We start from the raw sequence: 24,629 nt of genomic DNA, 5'->3' as shown, positions 1-24,629 counted from the left end.
AAGTAACTCATAAGCTTACTTGATTAAAGTTTGAGCTCCAACTCACGGTGATTGAATTCAAATTCAAGTTCGAATAACTCAGTCTACTTGACGAGTTTGAACTCATACCTAATAAGTGTAACTCGAAAGTTCTTTAGGGTACGTTTGGTTCTCCATAGAATTGGAGTATAGAATTGGAATTGAAACCTCAATTTCAATTCTTGTGTTTGGGTATTATTTTTCCTATAGAATTAGAATTGAATTGCAATTCTAAATCCATCGAATTCCGTAGTTCCAATTCTTTGGCTGGACCAAAGAATTCCAATTCCAATTCCACCCTTGAACTCTTAAATCGGGTCAATACGCGGGTCTTTTACGGGTAAAATCTAAAAAATGGGTCAACTATAAAATTGATGGAAAAAACTCAAACGTCTCTCTTCTCTTCCCATTATCGATCGCCATATCTAATGCTCTGTTGGAGCATTCCTGCCGCCGCCTCCTCCACTTGGGCTGGCCACTGCATAACACAGGTTGAAATTATGGGGTTTTAATTAGTATCTGTCAGCCTTCCCCTTCCCTTCCAGTGAATGAGTTGAGAATTGATTCGATGAGTGAAGAATGAAATTTCATTACCAATTTGGCAAAATTCATTGATCAATTCCATCTTAGCGTCCAAGGACAAACAAAAGTGCCCAACTTCTTCGTTATTTCCTTGAAGCTGATACTTGTTCAGGAGAGAACGAGGAATAGTCTCTATTATTAGCAGTCTCTCCCTAGCATCAGGCGAGAACGACATGGCTTTGTAATTTACTCCCTACTATTCCAGATTTTTCAGATAGAATTAGAGTATATAAAGGTAACTTCATAATTTTATTTTTTTCTATTAAACATTATTTTTTTAAGGTATTTTTTTGATAATTTGTGGTATTGATTGATTCTATGCGATTATTATTATTATTTTAAGCTTGTAATTTACGATGTTATGAGAACAAAAGAACAAGTTGGTCTTTGGTTTCCATTTTCTTGTTTGTTTGAGTTTTAGTTAATTAGTCAAAATTTGTCTTGGAACCCATTCGGGATAATGCCTGACTCATAGGATTTGAGAGTACTTATTAGGAACTTGGACATTTTTTTATTGATTCTGAGGCTTTTGGAAAAATCAACTTTGATTAGAAGTAAACAACTTTCATGAAACTTGAGAAGAAAAAAGTTCATGGAAATTGTCCTGCCCCTGATCGTGGTGAATTCTGAGCTCTCTGTTTTTTTGAATTTCAATTCTTTAGTTTAATCGAGTTCAATCGAGATTTACATATATATGTTTTTTTAATTTTTTATTTATCAATGTAAAATGCCTACATTATCTATTGATTAAAAGTATATAAATAAAAATTTATACCATTATTTAAACTCGATTAGACTCAATTGAATTCAAATTAAGCTTGATTGGTCTGGTGATGCCCAACCTAGCAATCCGATGTCAATCTCCGGCAGCCCCCTCCTCCGCTTTCTCACCAATTAGGCAAAATACCGCTTCTTCCATTCTTTTAGTACCCAGGTCCATCAGTTCATTCTGAGACTTTTCCTCCTCCATTAGCCCTCCCACTTGATGCGTCCAGTCTATTCTCATCTCTCTCTTCTCTCCGTCTGATCTCCTTAATTTCCTTCTTTATCTCCTCCGTCGCTCCAACGCTACGAATTTGCTTCCACTGCTACTAACTTGGCTGTTAGATACTCACATTCAGCCCCATCCATTGGCATAATTTGGCTTTGTTATGCTTTCATTTCTTGTTTGATGACATTTTTCCAATTGCAAGGTTGCTTCAAGTTTGGATCTTTTTCGTTTTTTCTTTTTCTTTTCGGATTTTATAATCGCCGGTTATTGTGCCCCGCTACCGCCGTTGCTTCGCCGGATTGTTACAGGTTGGTAACCGAAGCTTTTTTTTTTTTTTTTTTCCCGTGTAGTCCTTAGTCTGCCTGTGTTAGGGGTTTTTCAGTCAACTGAATTGAAGTGAATTCTTAACTTTAGTTGTGAAACCTCACAAATTCAGTTCTAAAGCTTCAACTTTGACACCATAATTAAGCGTTAATGTAGTGAGGGAGATGAGAAAGAAAGGTAATATGACTACATGGGTGTACTGGTGTTTTGTTTGATGCCCTTCAAGCTTCTTAATCAACAGAAATCTAATTTACTAAGCAAACAAATTTACCGAAGATGCTGGCTTGATATAAGAAAAAGAAAAAGGAACGATCATTGAAAAATAATTTTCTTCCACCAGATTGAATTTCATTTTCGTTTTAGGATTTTCTGAATGATCATGTACTTCGGAATTGGAATTTCTTATAAACTTGATGAATAAGAATTGAGCAACAACATTCCTCGAGCAGATGATGGAATTTGATTTGCATTTAGGATTTTTGAGTGAATGACTGCGTCCTTCGGGCTAGGAGTTTCTTTTGAGCTTGAGGAATGGTTTAGTGTACTGGTACAATTTGGAAGCTACCAGCAGTGTTTAAAGTTTACGATTTGAATTTTGGCCATTAAAGCGAATTAACTTAGTAATTGAAAGATTATTGCTAATGAATATCTAGATCGGTATACAATTGGTGTAGGACTAAATGGAAAAGGAATCATTGTAAGCTTTACCTGGTATTAAGTTGCATCTTTTATGTGGACAAAAGATATTGCAAAGATTTCTTGACTAAACAAACAAAGAATATTGGGAAAAGAGGATAAACACTGATTTGGTGCTAATTTTGTTCATACGAAGAGGACTTCTTGTAAATGGGACAATTAGTTTATTTGAGTAATCCCTTCTTAATTAGTTCATTATTTAATAACAAAAGAAGATTAGAATGTAATCAAGGTTTTGGAGACTACAGAGTCCACTTAGTTTTGTTTCTCTTTTCCTCTATTTTTTTCTTTTTCTTTATTTTTGTTTCTTGTCCATCAATTTTCAGAATCCAATAAGATTAAATATCTCTTAATTTTCATTTGCTTTTTTTGTATTTATAGTTTATGGGCTTTAAGATGTTAGGCATATTTTGAGCCTATTGTGTACACAGTGATCTGTTCTGGATTTCTGAATGAGACCTACTCTTGAAGTGGCTTATTTTTTTCTCCATCATGTTTAATTTGGTGAATTAGTATTGCTTCTCTTGTATTATGCGCTTGCTCTCTTTCCCTAGTCTAAGCTGTAGTTTATCTCCAGTTTCTCTCCACCTAACCTAAGGATTCTGAATATCAGAACAGGAGTCAATTGGTTGAAGTTTGTTTAAACATATGCAAATAAACAAACTTCCTAACCAAAAAAATCACTGTGCCAGAACCTTAATGTTCCTCGCTTCTAGCTTCAGTCTACATGGAAGAGCTTGTCCTGCTGTAGGACACTCTTTCACCACTGGCATCCTTGGGTGTCTTAAAGCCTTATCAACTGCTGCTGTTTCTGGCGGTAATCAGGGCAGAACTTCCAATGATGACTACTTTGCAACCATTCATCATATATCTAACATTGTACGGCGAGATATCTACATGGAAAGAACGCTGAATAAAATGTGCATTTCCAACATTGTCAACTCAGAGCTGGTTTATCGAGTGCTGCGCAGCTGCTGCCGCAGTGGTATTGAGTCCTTCCGTTTCTTTAATTGGGCAAGAACCCACCACCCAAACTATGATCCAACAACACTTGAGTTTGAAGAGCTTCTTAAGACCCTTGCTCGTACTAGTCACTGGGAGACCATGTGGAAGGTAGCCCATCAGATGAAAGTGCAGAACCTCCATATTTCACCTTCTGTTGTTTCATTCATCATTGAACACTATGGTAAGCATGGTCTTATCAACCAAGCTGTTGAGCTCTTCAATCGTCTTAAAAACTTCAACTGTCCACAAACAACAGAAATATACAACTCATTGCTATTTGCTCTTTGTGAGGTCAAGAATTTCCAAGGGGCTTATGCTTTGATTCGAAGGATGTTACGCAAAGGTGCTGTGCCTGACAAAAAGACTTATGCAATTCTTGTTAATGGCTGGTGCTCAGCAGGAAAGATGAGGGAGGCACAGGAATTTTTGGAGGAAATGAGTAGAAAGGGCTATAATCCTCCCGTGCGTGGTCGGGACCTTTTGATAGATGGATTGTTGAATGCTGGCTATGTTGAATCTGCAAAAGGATTGGTTAGGAAGATGACGAAGGAGGGTTTTGTTCCTGATGTAGCCACATTCAATTCTCTAGCTGAAGCTATATGTAAATCTGGAGAAATTGACTTTTGCGTCGATCTTTTTCGTGATGTTTGTAGATTAGGGCTTTGTCCTGATGTGGAGACATACAAGATTATGATAACCTCAGCCTCGAAAGTAGGGAGGATTGATGACGCATTTCAGTTTCTTCATAGATCTATTGAGGATGGGATCCGTCCATTTCCTAGCCTATATGCTCCTATTCTGAAAGCTGTTTGTCGGAAAGGACTGTTTGATGATGCGTTGAGCTTTTTCAGTGACATGAAGCTGAAAGGACATCCACCAAATCGACCAGTGTATACTATGTTAATAAAGATGTGTGCTCGTGGTGGCAGATTTGTTGAGGCTGCCAATTATTTAGTAGAGATGACAGAATTAAATTTGTTGCCCATGTCACGAAACTTTGACATGGTGTGCGATGGACTGAAAAATTGTGGGAAGCATGATTTGGCTAAAAGGATGGAGCAGTTGGAAATATCTCTTCAGGGTGTTTGACTTCATTCAGCAAGTTCTATTAAGCTACATGCATATGACTTGGATTGATACCCAATCCAGGAAAGGTGCATTTTTAACATTTACTATACCCATGCTTGGAAATTCTGATATGAAATAGTAATACATAAAGTCTTGTTTTGCTCACATTGTAAAGTTGACAAATTTCCTTAATCATTACTTAAAAAAATATTGTATTACCAGAAGATCAGAAAATGAATAATTATATTAACAGTTATGTGCAAAAGAAGGGGGTTGAGGGAATTGCACTTCACATTCTTGATTGATGGTGTGACTTTTCTCGTAGGCCTTCTCCTTTTATTCTGGGACCATATAATGTAGCTTATAATGTATGCATTCCTAGAGGAGTTGGCTTTATCATGAGGAATTGAGATGAATATTGGAACAACCAAACATGAAATCTTCTGTAAGCCTTACTTAATGCTACTCTTTTGAATAATGTTTTAGTACTCAATCAAGGACTGTGCCAAGTTTTTTAATTCAGTCATCTAAAGCGAAGCGTGGCTGCTAATGCAAGTGCAAGACTCTATTTGAGGTTTTAGTGTCCGGTCTTGACACTTGTATTGACATGTTTCTACAAAGAAATCAAATTGAAGATTTCACATTTTTCAGCATGTTTACCATCCCAATATCAGTTTTATAATTTGCTCTGAACGACTTTTTTAAACTGTCTTGCAAGAATGCATGTAATTGTACATATCCATGTCAAATTACTATCTGAGGGTATCTGTTGCTTATCTATGTAAAGAAAGGCCTCGGTCTCTCACTTGGAGTTAATATTAGAAGATGGTAGATGTATTTCGTCTGTGTTTGTCTTCTTATTAAGGTGTCTTTCCTTCCTGCTTGCTTGCTGACGTAAACCTTTGCTGTATGTGGATTCATGTCCTGGTTTAACTGTTGTTTCTAGCTAAAAGGTTGCTTTCTTGATCTTGAACAGGATAATTGTTCAGAAAGGGGCTTGGTACAGTGTGCCTCTCTGAACTAAATTTTGTACTTCTTAGAAGGTAGGCTGGTGCAAAAGAGGCAAATGACATCATTAATGCACGAGTCCATCAGTAGGTGAACCCTAGTCTGAATTTAAGCATAGAGGCAAATGACATCATTAATGCACGAGTCCATCAATAGGTGAACGCTGTTCTGAATTTAAGCATAAATGAAGCCCATTGAAGAATTTTCTACTGGATTGGTATGATTTGTGATTTTACTGGGGAAAAGCGGCTGCAATGATTCTGAGTGAAATATTGATGGACGAGTAAATGCAAATATGAGAGGCAATAGAAAGCAACTCTTGGCTCACGAGAGCGCAATGGATTGTCACTGATATTTGCAGGAGTTTATGCAGTAGAGCTGATTACATTAACTTGGAGCAGACTGGGGGTAAGAATATCAAAAGTGATTTAATTCTCTGGAAAAAGACTTTGGTGCAAGAACCTGGGTGGATACCGGTGATGCTTCACAACCTTGCGGAATAGTAACACCAACAAATGGGACAATTGCTTGTGTGGTGTTGTGTTGGGGTGGGGAGAGAGAGAGGAGGGGGCAGGGGAGAAGGGATTGGTCCACAATGAAATGCACTGTACTAGGTGAGAAAGTAATATGCAAAGTTGCGATACAACCTAGAGACATTGGGCGACTTGAATCCATACATGTAGCATGAATTCAGTGCCTTTTGTTGCTGGTCCTTGTCTAACCTAGGCTAATTGGCATTTGCATTCAAATATATCACAAAGGTTATGTACGCATTATGCAGGTAAAGAATGAAGTTGCATATCTGATTTCTTATTATATATAATTTCAAGACTAGGCGGTTAAATGCGTGCATTTCTTTTCCATTTTTTATTGAGATGTAGACCTTTTGGTGTAGCTTTGACTGTGTGCAACTGTATTCAGGTAAGCTCATGGTCTCTGATTGACACCCTAAATGCTAGAACTATTCAGGAGGAAGAAGAGCACAAATCACTTAAAAATCAAGCTCATCAACTGGTCACTTGGTTTCATTAAAACAGCCAAATTATATATATATAAGACCGCAACATAAATTTCCGGAAAAAAAAAAGATCATAACATAAAACAATGTTGCTGAGAGAATGGATTAACAAAGGCAAAAACCTGTTCTACTTTATCCATCCTCGGCTGTACAGTTCCTTAAAGAATACGTGCATGGAGTTTTTTTGCTTCTACAATTTGACTAGGAAAATCTAGGAAAGCTTTCATGTTGAGGCAGCCTCTGCTGCAGTTGTCTGCTCGCCAAGCAGTTTCCAAACAGACACCTCTCCTGTAGCATCACCAGTGAAAAAGAGATCACCATAGCCTCTTTCAACTGTCTCAACTTCTGCCTTCGAAAATATTCTGCCTTTCTCAGCAAAGGAAGGCAACTCGTATAGTCGTACAGATTTGTCTTTATAAGAACAGAGCAATATATGCTTAGCTACAATTGCATCTTCTATCCCACCTAGAGCAACTATACCACTTTCTTCTTTAACCTCATTGATTACTCCTATATTTCCATCATCATCGATTGACGCCCACACCTTTATTGTGTTATCCAAAGATCCAGATAACAAGTACTGGTTCCAGCAAATAAGAGAGGTCACAAAATCAGTATGACCCTTTAGCGTCTGCAGACATTGGAAGGTTCTAATGTCCCACACTCTTATGGTTTCATCCTTGGAACCTGAGAATAGCCTATTATTAGCTCCCACAATAAGGGAGAGAACAGCAAGCCTATGACCCCTAAGCGTTGCCATCGATTCAGTGCAGCAACTCGAATATTTCCATGCCAAAATTGTACCATCTTGGACACCACCAAAGAGTATCTCATCAGAATCACCACCCACAACCATGGCGTTAACTAGACCAACTGCAGGAAGTGTAACTTCAGTTTGAGTCTGAATATTCCATGCCTTGACAGCATTGTGCAAACCAACAAAAACCCATGAACCTTCACTAATTAAGCATCCAATATCCCTGCCTTCGTTGGGATTAACAACATTAACACACCCGCCAGTGTGGCAATCCCAAATACAGAGATGGAAGTGCGATTCCTGTAACAGCCCTATTGTGCCGCCTTTCCAACTTTGTCAACAGGGAGAATCCAGAACCAAGAAACCATGTATGCAAATCATTGCATTTATCACCATGAACACAGTTTCCAGTAATCCAATACTTGCACAGCTTTTTCTGATCACCCTTTTCACCACTTGCTCCACCATCGGAGGCTAGCTCTGCAGTTCTTGAAAACTTACTTTCCTCCTTAGCACCACCACAACCACCACCACCACCACTACTGCTGGAAGACGAAACTTTTGGATTATTCTTAGAGCTGCTGGAGGAGGAGAGATTGGGATTGGTCCAAGTTGATCGCTTTGGTTGTGAAATTGGTGAATTTGAGTGAAGAAATCTACAGGGATTTCTGTTGCACTTTCCAGCAAGCCAATACTTAGAAACTACTACTGGATAATCATTCTTGACATAGTAATGCTGGCACTGCTGCTTTCCGCCCAATCTATGAAAAACTGAAGATCTTGTCATGACATCCATGAAGAATTTTGCAAGCAGAGAAAGAACAGAAGAAGAAAAATCGAAAAGTCCTAGAGGCCAGGACTGATAACTGAAAATCCCGTCCAAAAATCTAGCCAGTAGAACTTACATAGAATAGAAAAGGGAGAAGCTTGAATCATCAGCAATGTGGATAGATTTTTAGTGTATCTATTCAGAAAAGGAAGGAATAGTTCCGTTGGGATCGGAGTTTCCTATTCTTCACCGTTTGTTTCCTAAATTAAGTCAAGTCGGTGTTTTTTAAGGATTGCGACTTGCGAATACTTTCTTTTTCCTAAATGGGATAATTGCACTGATCTCCCCTGTGGTTTGAAAATTTACACTGACCTCCTCTGAGGTTACTAATCCTTTGTAAATTTAGTCCAAACGATTAAAATATTATTTTATGGAGTGAAATTAGAATTTTGTACCAGATTTACCCTTTGTGTTACATGTCCAATGAATGACAAAGTACTATAAATCAATTAACAATTAATAAATTTTAAGGAGTATAATTTATGAGCAAACACGCATTACTCATTTAAAATACTGGCTCTTTACGGGTATTTTACTTTCAAACATTTAATTTATGATAAATATATCAATATTTGTAAGTAAAATTCAAAAAGTGTTACAGTAATATTCTTGCAAAAAGGAAATCGGTAGGTTATTTATTTAATATAACTTAAATATTTTTTTTAAAAAAAGAAATGACCCATAAAGTATTAATTTTTTATGGCTTTCATCCATTACATGAGTAAAGTATTCGCTCTTTATGTGCATTTTATTCATTTAATTTATGTTAAATATATAAATGCTTGTAACTAAAATTGAAAAAGTGTAATATTAATATTTTTACGGAAGAGAGATTGGTAGGTTTTGTATTTAACAAAAATTAAATATTTGAAAGTAAATACAAATTTGTATTTGAGCGTAAATATTTGTATTAAATTAAATATTTGAAAGTAAAATATCCGGAAAGAATCGGTACTTGAAATAGTTACCGGCTCTTTATGGGCAAACATGCATTACTCATTTAAAGTATCGATTTTTTACGGGTATTTTACTTTCAAACATTTAATTTATGATAAATATATCAATGATTGTAAGTAAAATTCAAAAAGTGTTACAGTAATATTCTTGTAAAAAGGAAATCGGTAGGTTATTTATTTAATATAAATTAAATATTAAAAAAAAAGAAATGTCCCATAAAGTATTAATTCTTTATGGCTTTAATCTATTACATGAATAAAGTATTGGCTCTTTATGGGCATTTTATTCTGAATCATTTAATTTATGTTAAATACATAAATGTTTGTAACTAAAATTGAAAAAGTGTTATATTAATATTTTTACGGAAGAGAGATTGGTAGTTTTTGTATTTAACAAAAATTAAATATTTGAAAGTAAATATAAATCTGTATTTGAGCGTAAATATTTGTATTAAATTAAATGTTTGAAAGTAAAATACCCATAAAGAGTCGGTACTTTAATTAGATAATGTGTATTTGCCTATAAACTATACTCCTTAAAGTTTATTAATTGTTAATTGATTTGTAGTACTTTGTCATTCATTAGACATGTAGTATAAAGGACAAATTTGGTAAAAAAAATTCTAATTTCACTCCCTAAAACAATATTTTAATCGTTTGGACTGAATTTGCAAAGGATTAGTAATCTCAGGGGAGGTCAGTGTAATTTTTCAAACTACAAAAGAGGTCAGTGCAAATGTCAGAAATATCAGGGGAGTGAGGTTTCTGCAATTATCCCTTCCTAAATCATAGATTACTCGGGTGCGAGGAACGACGGTCAACGGATGGTCAAAGTTGAGGTCAAGAAATTGGCGTTAATTACATCCACCCACCCTTGTACTTTGGCCAAACTACAAACGTTCCCCTGAGCTCTGGAAAATAACAATCAACCCCTTGAGCCATAAAATCAAGTAACAAAATGCCCCAGTCCGTCGGTAGACCAATGTTCCCAATCTAAGAGCTGCCAAAATCCAACTCAATCTTCCAAAAAATATCCCTTGGCAATCATTAATTTTTAATTTTAATTAAAGCTTAAAAAGAAAATAAAGAATAAAACTCAAAGAAACAACAAAAGTGGATGTAGAAATAGTTAAAAACTAACAGTGCCTTTGAGAACACCCAATAAAATTGCAAAAGATCCAACAAAAAAAAAAAAAGCGCAAAACCCATCTCATCCTCTTCTTCCTCGTTACTAGGCTCTCCATCTTCTCTTCCTTCTCCAATGGATCAAAAAACTAGACTCGAGTTCATCATAAAAAGAATAGAAAAAGATGAAAAAACAAGTTGCATGGGTTAGGAATTCAGAAAAGGAGGTTAAAAGGTTGTTGTTTTGGCCGTGGAAAGATTTAGAAATTGTAGGAATATTAAGGATGGTAGGAAACAAAAGAAATTAAGGGCTCGTTTGGTTCGCAGATTGGATGAGATAGGACGACTCATCCTTAGATTATTAATCCTGGGTTGAGTCATCCTCGAATTAATAATCCAAATCATCTAGTATTTGGTTGATTCTAAGTTGGATAGGATATATTGCAAAATAATTATATCCTGTGTTTGGTTGGAGATTGGATGAGGTAGGATTACTATTTTAATGATCAAAATATCCCTTAATTTGCAGGATCATTTTAATAAAATAATTTAATAATTTATAAAATTTATTAAAATAAAATAATTTTAAACTTTAGAATTATAAAGTAAATCAAGGTCTTTGATACATAAAAATTTGCATTCATTCAAACTCAGCCCATTCGGACCCTTAAAAATATGTTCTAACCTAGTTTTTGAATCTAAATATTAAATTTGATTAAATAATGGGTCGAGTTCTGACTAAATTACGGTTAAATTGAATAGAATCCAACCCATTTTAAAGTTCTAAATGAGCCACGCTCAAGCCAATAAAATATTTTTCTTTGGGCCGAGCTTGAACTTATATAGAATTTGATTGAGAAAATAAGGTTAGTAAGCGCAACATAGTCCTTTTATTATGATGTAAGTAGGGGCAAATTAATCAAAAAATTTAAATTAATTAATAGGGATAAATCTGTCAAAAAATTTAAAATAATGAATAGGGGCAAATTAGTTGAGAAATTTAATATAATTAGTAGGTGCAAGTTAGTCCATTTATTATTATATTATTATGTGAAAGTATGATTATATAATATTCAGTATGAATTTGTATCATTCGCAATGGCAAATTAGTCCAAATAATGTTAGTAGTAGGGGCAAATTAGTCCATTCATTTTATATTATCGTATAAGGGTAAGGTTATATAATTATGAGAGTATAAATTTTATATTATTTGTAAGGTTAAATTAGTTTAAAATTTTATCATCCTATCTCTAAGTCATCCTAGGATGACTAATACCACCTCCTCCATGGGATTATTTTATCCCATGAATAGGGAATTAATTCGGTTAGTTAGAATATTGTGTCATCCTATTAGGGGTAGGTACGGGTTAGATACCCACACCTAACATAATTTGGTTGATCCGATCGTAACATATCGGACTAGTCATTTTGTGACTCTAACCCGCTTCTAATGTCTATAGGTACCCGAATAGCAGGTACCCAAAAACAAAGGGGCGGGTCATAGGGTACCCGCCCCTAAAAGAAAGCCTTATATTTCAATGAAAAAATTGGTTTTTAATTAATATCAACTTGTTTTCCAATATAAGAAAACCTGCCTTCCAATTAATATTGGTAGAGATATTGTAATCAAAATTCATACATCACCATTCTTATACATTTCACCCAACAATCAAACCAATCTCATAAATTTAGTAAATATCAGAGTTTGAGTTTATTACTTGCAAAACCAATAGGATGTTATGGTACAAAACTGCATTCCAAATGAGTCGACTGTGGAATCAAGTCCCAAAAAGAATGGAACAGAGCTAATTATTTTTGGAGAAAGTACAACCAAAATAACTTTCAAAAATCTTCCTAACTTCCTCACATCTTTGGAATAGACCTTAGGACATTAAAAGTGATGAAAAAGAAAAATAAATTTTTTGCACTATAGTAAAAGAGACAAATTTAAGAGACATAATTGCTGTTAAATAAATCAAATAAATAAATCAATGAAAGACACAAATTTTTTAATTACCTGGCTAACAGAAAATTGGAGCTCCAAACACAAATCTTTGTTTGAATTGATGGAAAATTTGTAGGAAAGATTGATGTAGGTAGAATAAAAATGAAAAGGATATGAGATGAAAAATTTTGACAGAAGAGCTTCACAAAATTTTCTTCGTTGGTTCATGGCTTCACCGGAAATCTTCGTTTCATATGGGATTAGAAAGTTAGAGTATCAGCCACTTCGCTTACATAGTTACACTTAGGGCTAAAAATTATAAAATTATAAAATGACTCCTAATTTTTTAATATTTATATAATATACCCTGTGGGTTGGGTACCCGCAGGTTTTTATTTTTTCGATCCGTATCCGTATTTGTTTTTTGCGAGTACCAGACCTTTATCTATCCCGCTAAGAAAATTGGATTGAATATCCTATTTTCCAAATCGGATCGGATTGGGTGCATTGGGTTTTCGGATCGGTGGGTTTTTTTACCCACCCCTACATCTCATATATAAAACATTAAAACGCAACCAAACATGGGATGACACATAATGATTAATCCAAGCCTGTGTCATCCCTAAGGGTTTGTATGATTCATGGAATGACACAGAATTGGATTAATCATCCTGTGTCATCCCATGTTTAGTTGCGTTTTATATATGGGATGATATATCCCAATTAACCGAATTAATTCCCGATTCATGGGATAAAATAATCCCATGGAGAAGGTGGTATTAGTCTTTCAGGGATGACTAAGAGATAGGGTGATGAAATTTTAGACTAATTTATCCTTATAAATAATATAAAATTTAAACTCTCATAAGTATATAACCTTACCCTTACACAATAACATAATATGAATGGACTAATTTGCCCCTACTAATTAATCTAAAATTTTTTGACTAATTTGCCCCTACTACTGACATAACAATATTTGGACTAATTTGCCATTACGAATAATACAAATTCATATTGAATATTATATAATCATACTCTCACACAATAATATGATAATAAATGGACTAATTTGCCCTTACTAATTATATTAAAAATTTCAACTAATTTGCCCCTATTCGTTATTTCAAATTTTTTGACAAATTTACCCCGATTAATTAATTTAAATTTTTGACTAATTTGCCCCTACAAACATCATAATAAAAGGACTATTTTTCCTTACTAATCTTATTTTCTCAATCAAATTCTATATATGTTCAATCTCGACCCAAAGAAAAATATTCTATTGTCTTGAGCATGGCTCAGTTAGAGCTCTTAAATGGGTTGAATTTTATTCAATTTAACCATAATTAGTCGGAACTCGACCCATTATTTAATTTAATTTAAAATTTAGATTCAAAAACGGTTAGAACCTATTTTTAAGGGTCCGAATGGGTTGAGTTTGAGTGATTACAAATTTTTATATATCAAAGCCCTTGATTTACTTTATAATTCTAAAGTTTAAAATTATATTATTTTAATAAAATTTTATAAATTATTTTATTAATGAGATCCTGCAAATTAAGGGGTATTTTGATCATTAAAATAGTATTCCTATCTCATCCAATCTCCAATCAAACATAGGATAGGATTATTTTTTAATATATTCTATCAAACCTAGAATCAACCAAATACTAGATGAAATGGATTATTAATCCGAGAATGACTCAACCCAAAATTAATAATCCGAGGATGAGTCATCCTGTCTCATCCAATTCGTGAGCCAAATGAACCCTTAGAGTTTGAGTGATCCTTGGGATGAGAGAGTGGGTGATACGAATGGCACCAACCTTATGATGCAACCCGTACAAAAAGGTTTGTATCTAGAAGGTAGAGACTCACGTTGAAGACGATGAACGCAGCGGATCACCTAAACCCGTTGATCACGTGGTCAACGAACCTCGGTATTTGTAGAAGACGCCACAATCTAGCGCGGTCCTAGATTGATAAGTCAATTGAATACCTAAGATACAAATCTAAGATATTCAAGGTGCTTCAATGAAGCTTTGACAGAACTCTCAATGTAATGTTATTAATCATCAAAAACTAACCATGAAGGTCTTTTGCCTTGGCTATATATAGCCATACAACTTGAAAACCTAAAGTGACTTGAAAACCCTAACTCGGCTAGGCTAGGCCTTTTTGGCCTTGTTCCACTACTCAAATCCACTATCTAATGGTCAGTTTATAATCGATCCAATGAAGGCTTTAAGCTGGCCCAACATAACCCAATAAAAGCTAATTAACCAACTTAAGTAAGAGTGAGCCTAGACTCTATAAATCGGATCCAACTCAACATGAGGTCTTGGACCGAATTTATTCCTAGCAAATAACATAGAAATATGGAAAATAAACTACTAACTATTACTAAAAGATTCAATCTCTTGCAACCCAAAACATGGCCCATAAGCGGCCCATATTTCGTATCATTCCCCTCCTCTTGAAAAAAGATTTGTCCTCAAATCGTGTTTGGAAATGAATGGTACTACAAGAGTTGGCAGTATGACACCTCAAATCTCCACATATTGGCTCTCTTAGAATGAAGGATACTTGCATACGTCATGATTATTGTAATTCGGTGCACATGTCTCTTGGTCAGCTTGAAAATGCTCACAATCCGCCATGGGAAACTCAAGGCTTTACTCCAACCACTCCAAAGCTCTCTAATAAGCCTTATGTCATGAATGGTCGAATTTGGACCTACACAATAAATCACACGATTAGCATTTGTAGGTATAAAATCACTTGACAGCTTACCATTAACATTCACAAGATAAGGATCTTCATAGTGATGCTCAATCAGGCTAGAAAAGTCTCGGACATGATTGTTCAAAGTTACAAAATTCATTGCAAGTTGTTGTTGGTATGGCCTATATTGCACAAATGGAGCAAGATCGAGATAGGCAGCCTTTGAACCTTCAAATTGAAAAATAAAATCAGGTTGTAAGGAATCAGAATTTGGACCAATGAGGAAAGAATTATCACTAACGAAATAAGAAGGAAGTTTATAACAAGTTTCAAGTGTAGAAACCCCCTTTGAAACTTCATTATTCCTCCCAACAAGCAAATCAGGCTCATGGTTGAAGTTGAACATCAATGTGTGACAAAGAGATACAACACTTAAGATGCAAACTCCATGAAAAGTTTGATATTCACCAATGGATTTAGGCATAGAACATGCCAAGATCAACTCAATTTTTCCTTGCTTAACCTGCATAAAAGTAGAAACACTAAACAAAGTAGAGTTAAGATCGTTAGAAAAAACATATGATCTCACATCCTTTCTCACAATCAGCTTACTCTTAGAATTTTTAATCTCTTTCTCATGCTCAGTAGCTGACTTTTTCCTCTCATTATTCTCTACCTCTTTCTCCTTTTCAACTCCCTCGAATTTTACCTCTTCAGTCACAATTCCCTCATCTAGCTCTTTCTTCATACTATAACGCTCATGCTCACTCTTCATGTATGCTAGATCAATACAAAGTTGCTTAGAATTAAGCGACACAAGCCTGGTACGACGGCAATTAAATGTGAAGGAATACTTATTGGTATACCCATCATATTTGACTTCTCGATTAAACATCCACCATTGTCCCAACAGCACATGTGTCACTTGAATGGGAACTACATCACACAACACCTCATCCACGTATGGGCCAATACGAAAAGGAACAAGTGTATGCTTAGTAATCCAAATATCACCACTATCACTTTGCAACTTGTAAGGTCGAAGATGATCAATGGTTGGAAGATTCAATTTCTCAACCAAGACAGTACTTCCGAGGTTAACTTCACAACCCTTATCAATGGCTAAACTGCAAACTTTATCCTTGATGTTGCAACGCGTATAAAACCAATCATTTTTTTGAGCTTCGATGATTTCCACTTGCTCAGTTATCTCACGCAATGCCACAGTATTTACTCCTTTAGGCACAAGATGGTGAGGCTCCAGTTGAGCATTCATTTGTCTCATACTTTTATTACCTGTAAAACTCAACAAACATTAGTAGAACAGTCCTCACTCGCTCCCTTACGTGTTTCGCTCAACTCTCGTGTATGTCACTCAAAGAGCACTCTAATAATCTCGCCAATGCTCTCAAGCCCACTTGATAGCTTACCTTGAAGAAATTAGAACTCCTCCCAGGCAAAACAATCAACTTCCAATTTTGGAGCACGAGAGGGTGGCAGTCCTCAATGGAATGGAGAATAATGGAATGATTGACTCGAGGGAAATTGAAATGGTACGACTCAAATGAAAGAAAACAAAGAGGACTAAGACACTGATAGAAATGAAGAACAGACGACACGACACAAAAGAGAAAAATACCTTCTTTTTTTTTTTTTGGAAACGCAAGCTGATGCACCAACTAACCTGGCTCTGGGAACTTAGGGAACTGATTTTGGGAAGTTTTAACAATGAGGAACTCAAGACTTGGAAACCTTTTTGGCTTTGGAAAATCCCCAAGGTGCACGACTGGCCTAAGGTTTCAAAAACCCCTTGGGAGTGACTTTTCACCCTCCAAAACTACCACAAGGTGGCAAATTACCAATCAGCCTTGGCTAAATCGGTTCCTCTCCAACAAGTGCAACCCACAATGGACAATCAAAATGGTGACTCTAACAACCCTCCTCAGGCTCCCCCCCAACGGGTTACCCAAGGTGTTCCCAAGAAATTTACTCTAAAACCTTGAAAACCCTTCACTACCGCAAGGGAATACAGAAAACTTTTCACTAAGAAAGTGGAACGACCTTCCAAGACTCAAGGTGCTCAAGACCTTCAAGAAGTAGTGGACAAAATTTTTAATCTTCATTTATTTTGCTTGTAATGTTCGGACCACTATATAACTTCAAAAGAATTGGCAATAAAAATTCTGGGCTTTCTTTTGTTTTTGGCCGCAACACTATTTTTTTTTTTTTTTGCTTGCTGTGTATTTTTTTTTTTTTGCGAGACAAAACAGGTCTGACTTCAAGGTTTCAATACAGCCAAGGTGTATTCCACTTCCAAAGCAGGGTATACAACCACTCAAAACAGTCCCAAACTCACGAAGTGCAAGTAATAATTTCGGACAGCAAGGGAAACAAAAGGTATGGCCGACAAAAGAAGCAAATCAGTTTTCATGCACTACAAAGGAAAACCAATCAGATTTCATGCACTTGGCTATCAATATGGTTGCACTTCCTAATCAAACGGTGTACCCCAAAACAGCCCACAGCTCACGGATGGCAAGGAAAAGAAAAAAATTCTGGGCAGACCACAATGGAAACCAAGGAAACAACTCAAAACTGGACAGCAGGTGTTTCTTTTCCCCTCGTTCTTTTCTGTTTTTTTTTTTTGTTTTTTGTTTTTTTGACTTTGCTGGGCTGTGTACACGACCCAACACACACTCCAACCAACGAGAATAGACGCACTAATCAGTAAGTGATGGAGGCACAAACCTGGACAGTTCGCTACACCAACAAGCCCACGATAAGCGACAAGAGGGAAGAACCCTAGCCGGCGCAAACTCTCTTCTCCTTTTTTTTTTTTTTTTTTGACAAACACTACTGACCAGCACCAAGACACGACAATATAGACGCAAAACACAAGGAACTCAGGCTGGGAAATCCGGACAGCAACGAACAACCGAACGACTTGACAACAAGGACACGCAAGACAAGGGCAAACACACGGACTGACTTGAACGGATTATAGAAGCCTTGGACAGAAATTTGGGACTCCAAAACACAACCAAACAGCTTTGGAATTACTTGGATAGTTGACGAACAATGGACAGAATTTACACACAAATCAGGAACAAACGACAACAACACTTGGGCGACAAAACAGAATTTTCGACTTCAAAACAAATCAAACAATTGCGGACAGATTGAAGACACAAAAACAAGGAGAGAAACGACACCAAAAGAAAACGAAGCAAGAGATATACGTGATACCTTCAACTAGCTCTGATGCCAGCTGATACGAACGGCACCAACCTTGTGATGCAACCCGTACAAAAAGGCTTGGATCTAGAAGGTAGAGACTCATGTTGAAGACGACGAACGCAGCGGATCACCTAAACCCGTTGATCACGTGGTCAACGAACCTCGGTATTTGTAGAAGAAGCCATAATCTAGCGCGGTCCTAGATTGATAAGTCAATTGAATACCTAAGATACAAATCTAAGATATTCAAGGTGCTTCAATGAAGTTTTGAGAAAACTCTCATTGTAATGTTATTAATCATCAAAAACTAACCATGAAGGTCTTTTGCCTTGGCTATATATAGCCATACAATTTGAAAACCTAAGTGACTTGAAAACCCTAATTCGGCTAGGCTAGGCCTTTTTGGCCTGATTCCACTACTCAAATCCACTATCTAATGGTCAGCTTATAATCGATCCAATGAAGGCTTTAAGCTGGTCCAACATAACCCAATAAAAGCTAATTAACCAACTTAAGTAATAGTGAGCCTAGACTCTATAAATCGGATCCAACTTAACATGAGGTCTTGAACCGAATTTATTCCTAGCAAATAAAATAGAAATCTGGAAAATAAACTACTAACTATTACTAAAAGATTCAATCTCTTGCAACCCAAAACATGGCCTATAAGCGGCCCATATTTCGTATCAGTGGCGAAGAGTAAAAGATGAGAGCGGAGATGACACCAGGGGATTTTGTTTGCCAAGGAAGGAGGAGAAGGTAACTATGCCCAATAGCTTTTGATTCGGCCTTTTGTTTTCAAACTCTTGATTTTGATTTGTTTCTTCTTGCTTCTTTTTTATTTTCACTTTTTTAAATAATAAAATAGTTATATTATATTTTTTCTTAAAGTAGCTATCTTATTTTTAGAAGAGGGTATGTTTGTCAATGTCAACAAAATTTTAACTCCATTTAGAATCTGTTAAGTCAAAGAGGGTGATTGTTATTTTTTAAAACTCAAGGGATGCAATGGTAGTTTGGTCAAAATACGAGGGAGATGGATGTAATTGACTCCAAAAAATTGCACTAGAAAAAGAATGCTTTGGCGGGTGCTTTGAATAAAGACTTTCATTTTTTTTTCAAAAATAAATACGTCAAATTTACTTTATTGTTCCTTTGTGTGTAGGCTCTTTTCTAATTTAGATTAATTTTTATATAAAAAAATTTAACACTTAGTCTCTATAAACTGTACCTCATTAGACAGAATTTTTAAGGAAATATGTATATATATACCCACCCATATATATATATATATATGTGTGTGTGTGTGTATAATCCTCAATTGTCAAGCAGAGGACTCGAACTCTAAATTTGACGGTGAAAAAGGCTGTAAGAGCCCTCAAGTGACCATTAAGCTGACCCTAGTGATTAACATGTTAAAGGATATTTTTTGTTTTGTTATAAGCAATATACGAACAAAATCTTATCCTAACTGTATAAAAGCGGGAAGGAGAGTTTGCTACAGTTTGCAGATGGTCCGGTTTGAGTGGTAATTCCGTGGACATTGATAGACATTTTTGGATTTTTAGAGTATTCGTGTGTATTGGTGGTGTTGTGCGCTGTGCTTTGAGTGTTGTATATTATTTTGGAAGGACTAATGCTAACCTTTGTGGTGCGCCTCTTTGTGTTTTGGTAAATTTGGTTGGTTGAATAGGTTTTTGGGTCTTTTCACGTTTCCGATTGCACGTTTGTGTTGTACCTTGTGCAGTGCTTTAGGCCAATTTTAACCGTTTGCCTTCTTCTATCCATTTGTCCAATTAATTGGATGAGCAGATTTAGGATTTTGTGTTAATGGCTGACAAAGATCATTAGCATTTATTGCACATCACTATTTTTTCCTCTCCGTTTCTCTAGGGTTAATTACACTTTGCCCCTTTAAACTTGGGCCCTTGTAACACTTTACCCCCCTAAACTCTAAATATATACCCTTTATCCCTTGTGGTTAACCTTTTAATGGGATTAAGGCGAAATTATATTTTTCATGATCAAAATATCCTTGATTAATTCTTAAACACACATAATAATTGTAATATAATAAATACCTATTTCTTTAATAGTTGTTAAATGCATTGAACATAATTATACTATGCATTTCGATCTTTTAGCACTAAATGAGTTAGATAATTCACAAAAAGAAGTCTAAACAACTCAATATGTTTATTTCAAAGCCATAGAAATACTTATTTAAAAAAATAAAATTAATTAGTGCATTTGGAATGAAAATTATTTGCTTATATTTTGTTATTGTAGTACTTTTTAATGTGTTTTTAATATGACATAAAAATATGATTAAAGAGTATATATTTAAAGTATAGGGGGCAAAGTGTTATAAAGGATCAAGTTCAAGGTGGCAAACTGTAATTAATTCATTTTTTATGCACACTCTATCAGCTGCTGGCCTGCACTTCCCAAACTCCTATCGTCAACACAAACTTATAACTTGCACATGTTTAATTAACATCTACCTCTATCTCTAATAAAGGTTTGTTTGTATAGAGTATTATTTGAAATATTATTTGGAATAATTACTGTAGCACTTTTTGTGAGAACCCGAAAATTTCTCTATTTCTAGGCATTATTTTATTTCTTTGCACATGTTTTCTATATTTTCTTTATTATATTAATTTTCTAGATATTTTTATAAGCAAATATAGTTTTAAAACCATTTTCCTAGAATAAGTAGTTCATGTGATATTAGTAGTGAATATTGGACGTGGGACCCGCTAGTGCGTTAAGTGAGATTAATTCGGCCAATTAGGTTAAGTTTTGCATAAAGGGATTAAATTACTAGGTGTTAGGAGATGATTAGAGGTTATCTAGATGATTTAACCATGGAGGGACAAGAAGATAGGTTTGAGTTTAAAAGGGTGCTAGGTGTCGCGACATGAATGGATGTTGGACTTTGACCGTCTTTCTTTACCTTTACCAAATAGCAATTTTAACCCAAAAATCATCTTCATTTGCTTCTTCTTGGTCGAGCTTCTTGAGAGGAAAGAAGAGAGATACCTTCAATTTGTTTCTTCCATTCTTGCTCATATCTTGTGATCCAACCACTAGAACTTCAAATTACTCCATAAAAATCCTTTGCTAGGTAAGATTAAAGAAGGTAGTGGAGTGGTTTTAGAAGAGGAGGTTCTAAGTTGCTATCTTTCTTGAGTTTGTAAGGTGAGTTGCTAAGAAATTTTCTCTTTGTTCTTAATAAGGTTAGATTAGTGGTTTTATTGGCTATATATGCTATATTGTGGAAGATTTCATGATTTTAAGTAGAGTTTGATAAATTTCTGATTTATTAGTGATTTTTCTGATTTTATATGATGATTGTTGGTTGGCCATGGAATGATGGCTTGATATGGTCTAAAGTGGAGTTTTTGTGTGTTAGTTGTAGTTGTTTGCAGAAATTTCAGATTTGTGCGGAAAATTTCAGCTTTAGAGTTTCAAAATTTAGGGCTCTTCTAGGGTTTGTTGTGGAACTCTTGATTGGCTAAGATTGAAGGGTATTGTAACCCTAATAAGGTGTGTTGAATAACTTATGAATTGTAGTTGTATTTGTGGTTGTATTGGATGAATTTAAATGGTTATTTGTAGGAGGGAACATCTGAAATTGTAGGGGAAATGCTGTCCAATTTTAAAGTCTATGTGATTTCTTGGTTTTGGCTTGCTTTGAGTGGAAATTAGTGACTTTGGGGGTTGTCTAAACCTTTGGCACCAAGTGTTTCTTATTTTCACTTCCAAGTTCTTTTGACCTTGCATTAGTAGTTTATTGATTAGGTTTACGACTCGTGCCCGAATCTCAATTGTGTTTTCTTGATTGTTATAGGGCGTGCCAGTGATCCGAGACATACATCGGGCAGAAACTTGTGAAATTTCTTTGTTTGAATTGGTGAGTGTACTACTCAAATGTTTGTTATTCCGTGGCTTGATTGTACTTGAAATCTGTGACTGGACTGCTTGTGATTATGGTTTATGTTAGATGGGACGAGGGTGTATTTTATCACTCTCGTACTCTATGGCTTATTTGACTGTTTACTGTATCACTTGGAATTCTCTTGATTGTACTGGAATTTGGTGTCGTTTGGACGTGTATCCAACGACCTTTACTGTTAACTCTGAATTCAACCTCATTGGTAGTCAATTGACTCGAGCCAGCGAGGGTTTGGTCGAGGGAAATTGACAAGCCGTGGGGATTGTTTCTGGGAATCTTTGGGTATTGAGACTCTTGATTCCGGTATACTCGAATATTACAATTTCTATTATGTTTGGTGTTCGGGCTTGGTAAGGGGTATGTGTGACGGACAGAAATCGGAGTAAAGTGGAGTCTACGGGAATGGTTACTCTTAAACGTTGACGGAGAGTCAACAAGGTGAGATCAAGTACGACAAAAGAGGAAAAGGGCTCTTGAGAGCCGTCCGTATCCTTTTACTCTTTAAATGATGTATGATGGTCATTCCTGCTCATTTGATAAGTGTATTTGTCATGAGTAACATTGTATTTTGTGATCCTTGAATACTTGAATGATAGTACCTCATTGGGCGAAAGCTCACTCCGTTAACTTTGTTTTCCTTACAGGGAACCATCTTTTGGACCAATGATAATTTTGAAGAATGAGTTGAGCTAGTATAGTGTAAGACCCAAAGACAACCTAAGAGGGGGGTGAATTAGGTTGATTAAAATCTTAATCAAATTTATGCAATTTTTCTTTAATAAAAATTTACCTTCTTTTCTAGTAATGATCAACCAAGTAGATTAGAAGAAGAGAGCAATGTTGATTTGAAAGACAGGTATAGATAAGCAATGAGAATTTTATTAAACAAAAAGAATAAGATAGAATATCAAACCGATTGTCTACCAAGCTTTCCTCAAACTTGAAGACCAATCACTAGGTTGAGCAACTTCTCTTTGATGAAAGATGATCAACTAGATGTACAATGGAGGGAGCACTTCCTCCTTGCCCTAAGCCTCACTTAGACAAGCTAAGAAGTTTTACAATCACTCAGATAACCCTCAACAAAGCTACACTAATGAAACTTTCAACCACAAGAGAAATGCTCACAAGAAATTCACACCACTTGGAGAACAAATCTAGCTTTGGAGACTATTTTCTAGCTAAAATATCTCTTGAGATCTTGTAAACAAAGTGTGCAAAAGTCTCTTTCTGATTCAGAATCGTTTGTATTTAAAGGGAACCAAAAATGGGCTTCATTAATACTTCCAACGGATAGAAGGCAGATGAAGAGTCAGCTAGCCGTTGGGGCTGTCGGACGTCCGACAGCTTAGTCATCGTCCGATCCCATCGTCCGAAAATCAGTCAAGTTGTTGTTCGGACGTCCGATGGGATTTTATCGTCCGAGTTTCTGTGTCCGAACGTCGTCCAGAGAGTTATCAAAGCTTCGTGGAATTTTTAGGACGTCCGATGAGATTGATGTGCGTCCGAAGCATGCGTCCGATCCTTCAGGACGTCCGATGCTTCCTTACGAGCGTCCGACAGAGTTTTCTTCTTGATGTTCTTCATCCTTTCGGACGTCCGACATATTTCTTCGGACGTCCGACATGAGTGTCCTGTTTTTGCTTCTTCTTTTGGTTGATTTTCATTTCTTGACATATTCGTACCTGATTCTTTGACAGGCAAAAAACACTTATATATGAAGAGAGTTAGATAAACATTTCAAAGTCCTTTGTGATCATCAAAACCAAGAATAACATATAGATATTCTTTTGTATAACTCCTTGGTAGTTGAAAACCCTAAATGTATTTTGATCCAAACGCTTCCCTTTTGGATTTGTAAATTTACAACCATATGTATATAAAAGTGTATAATCATGTTCATGCGTTATATTTGGTTTGAAAATGTTCATTCTATAGAGTTATATAACGTTATTTGTATTCGATTGAGTTTCAGACGGATTTTTAGTTTGAATGAAGAAAAAAAATTTTGGCAGGAATTTCTGCTGGGGAATCCGGCCGAGAATTCGACCAGTTATTGGCTGGATTGACATGAGATTTTGGAAATTTTCCGAGTTGCTCTCTGCCTCCAATCCGGCCGGAAATCTGGTCGGGTATCCGGCCAGAATCCGGCCGGATTGTGACGTGGCAGTCACTATTCACCTCCAGTTTCGAATTTCGTTTTTCCGTTTTGTGGTTGTTGAATCGTTTAAACGCGCTAATCTATTTCGAAACGTTTGAGTTTGTGTGTAACCGTCTTAGTAGTCCTGACGAGAGGTGGGCAAGCAGTTCGCTAACCCTTTGGTACGCTTTCGGGGAAGGTGGGGCTGTCACACTTTTTGTGATGTGATTAATGTATGTGAG

General features: G+C 35.9%; 1 protein-coding gene and 1 pseudogene across 4 annotated transcripts; one reads left to right on the top strand and one right to left on the bottom strand.

Annotated features, from left to right (window-relative positions):
- The first annotated feature begins 419 nt into the window (after nt 1–419).
- LOC113754528 (pentatricopeptide repeat-containing protein At5g18390, mitochondrial) lies at nt 420–6,224 on the top strand. 4 transcript variants are annotated; one of them, XR_003465221.1, is made up of 3 exons: nt 420–835; nt 3,230–4,770; nt 5,661–6,224. XR_003465221.1 is itself a non-coding variant. In XM_027298973.1 (2 exons), exon 2 carries the CDS (start codon nt 3,260–3,262, stop codon nt 4,703–4,705), a length of 1,446 nt encoding a protein of 481 aa, XP_027154774.1. In that variant the 5' UTR covers nt 420–835; nt 3,225–3,259; the 3' UTR covers nt 4,706–4,849. The 4 variants fall into 4 exon arrangements, 1 of the variants encoding a protein (XP_027154774.1); XR_003465219.1 differs by having other exon boundaries at nt 3,225–4,770; XM_027298973.1 differs by lacking the exon at nt 5,661–6,224 and having other exon boundaries at nt 3,225–4,849.
- A 709-nt stretch (nt 6,225–6,933) lies between these two features.
- The window catches only part of LOC113752199, a 39,347-nt pseudogene continuing 21,651 nt past the window's right edge, over nt 6,934–24,629 (bottom strand).

The sequence above is a fragment of the Coffea eugenioides genome, chromosome 11, assembly GCF_003713205.1.
Source record: "Coffea eugenioides isolate CCC68of chromosome 11, Ceug_1.0, whole genome shotgun sequence".
Taxonomy (NCBI): Eukaryota; Viridiplantae; Streptophyta; class Magnoliopsida; order Gentianales; family Rubiaceae; genus Coffea; species Coffea eugenioides.
Note: the sequence above shows the minus strand (reverse complement) of the source record. Positions and strands in the feature narration are given on the sequence as shown.

Bases quoted from the DNA above. Each gene is read 5' to 3' on its own strand.
- LOC113754528 (XM_027298973.1), top strand. From the start codon at position 3,260: ATGCAAATAAACAAACTTCCTAACCAAAAAAATCACTGTGCCAGAACC.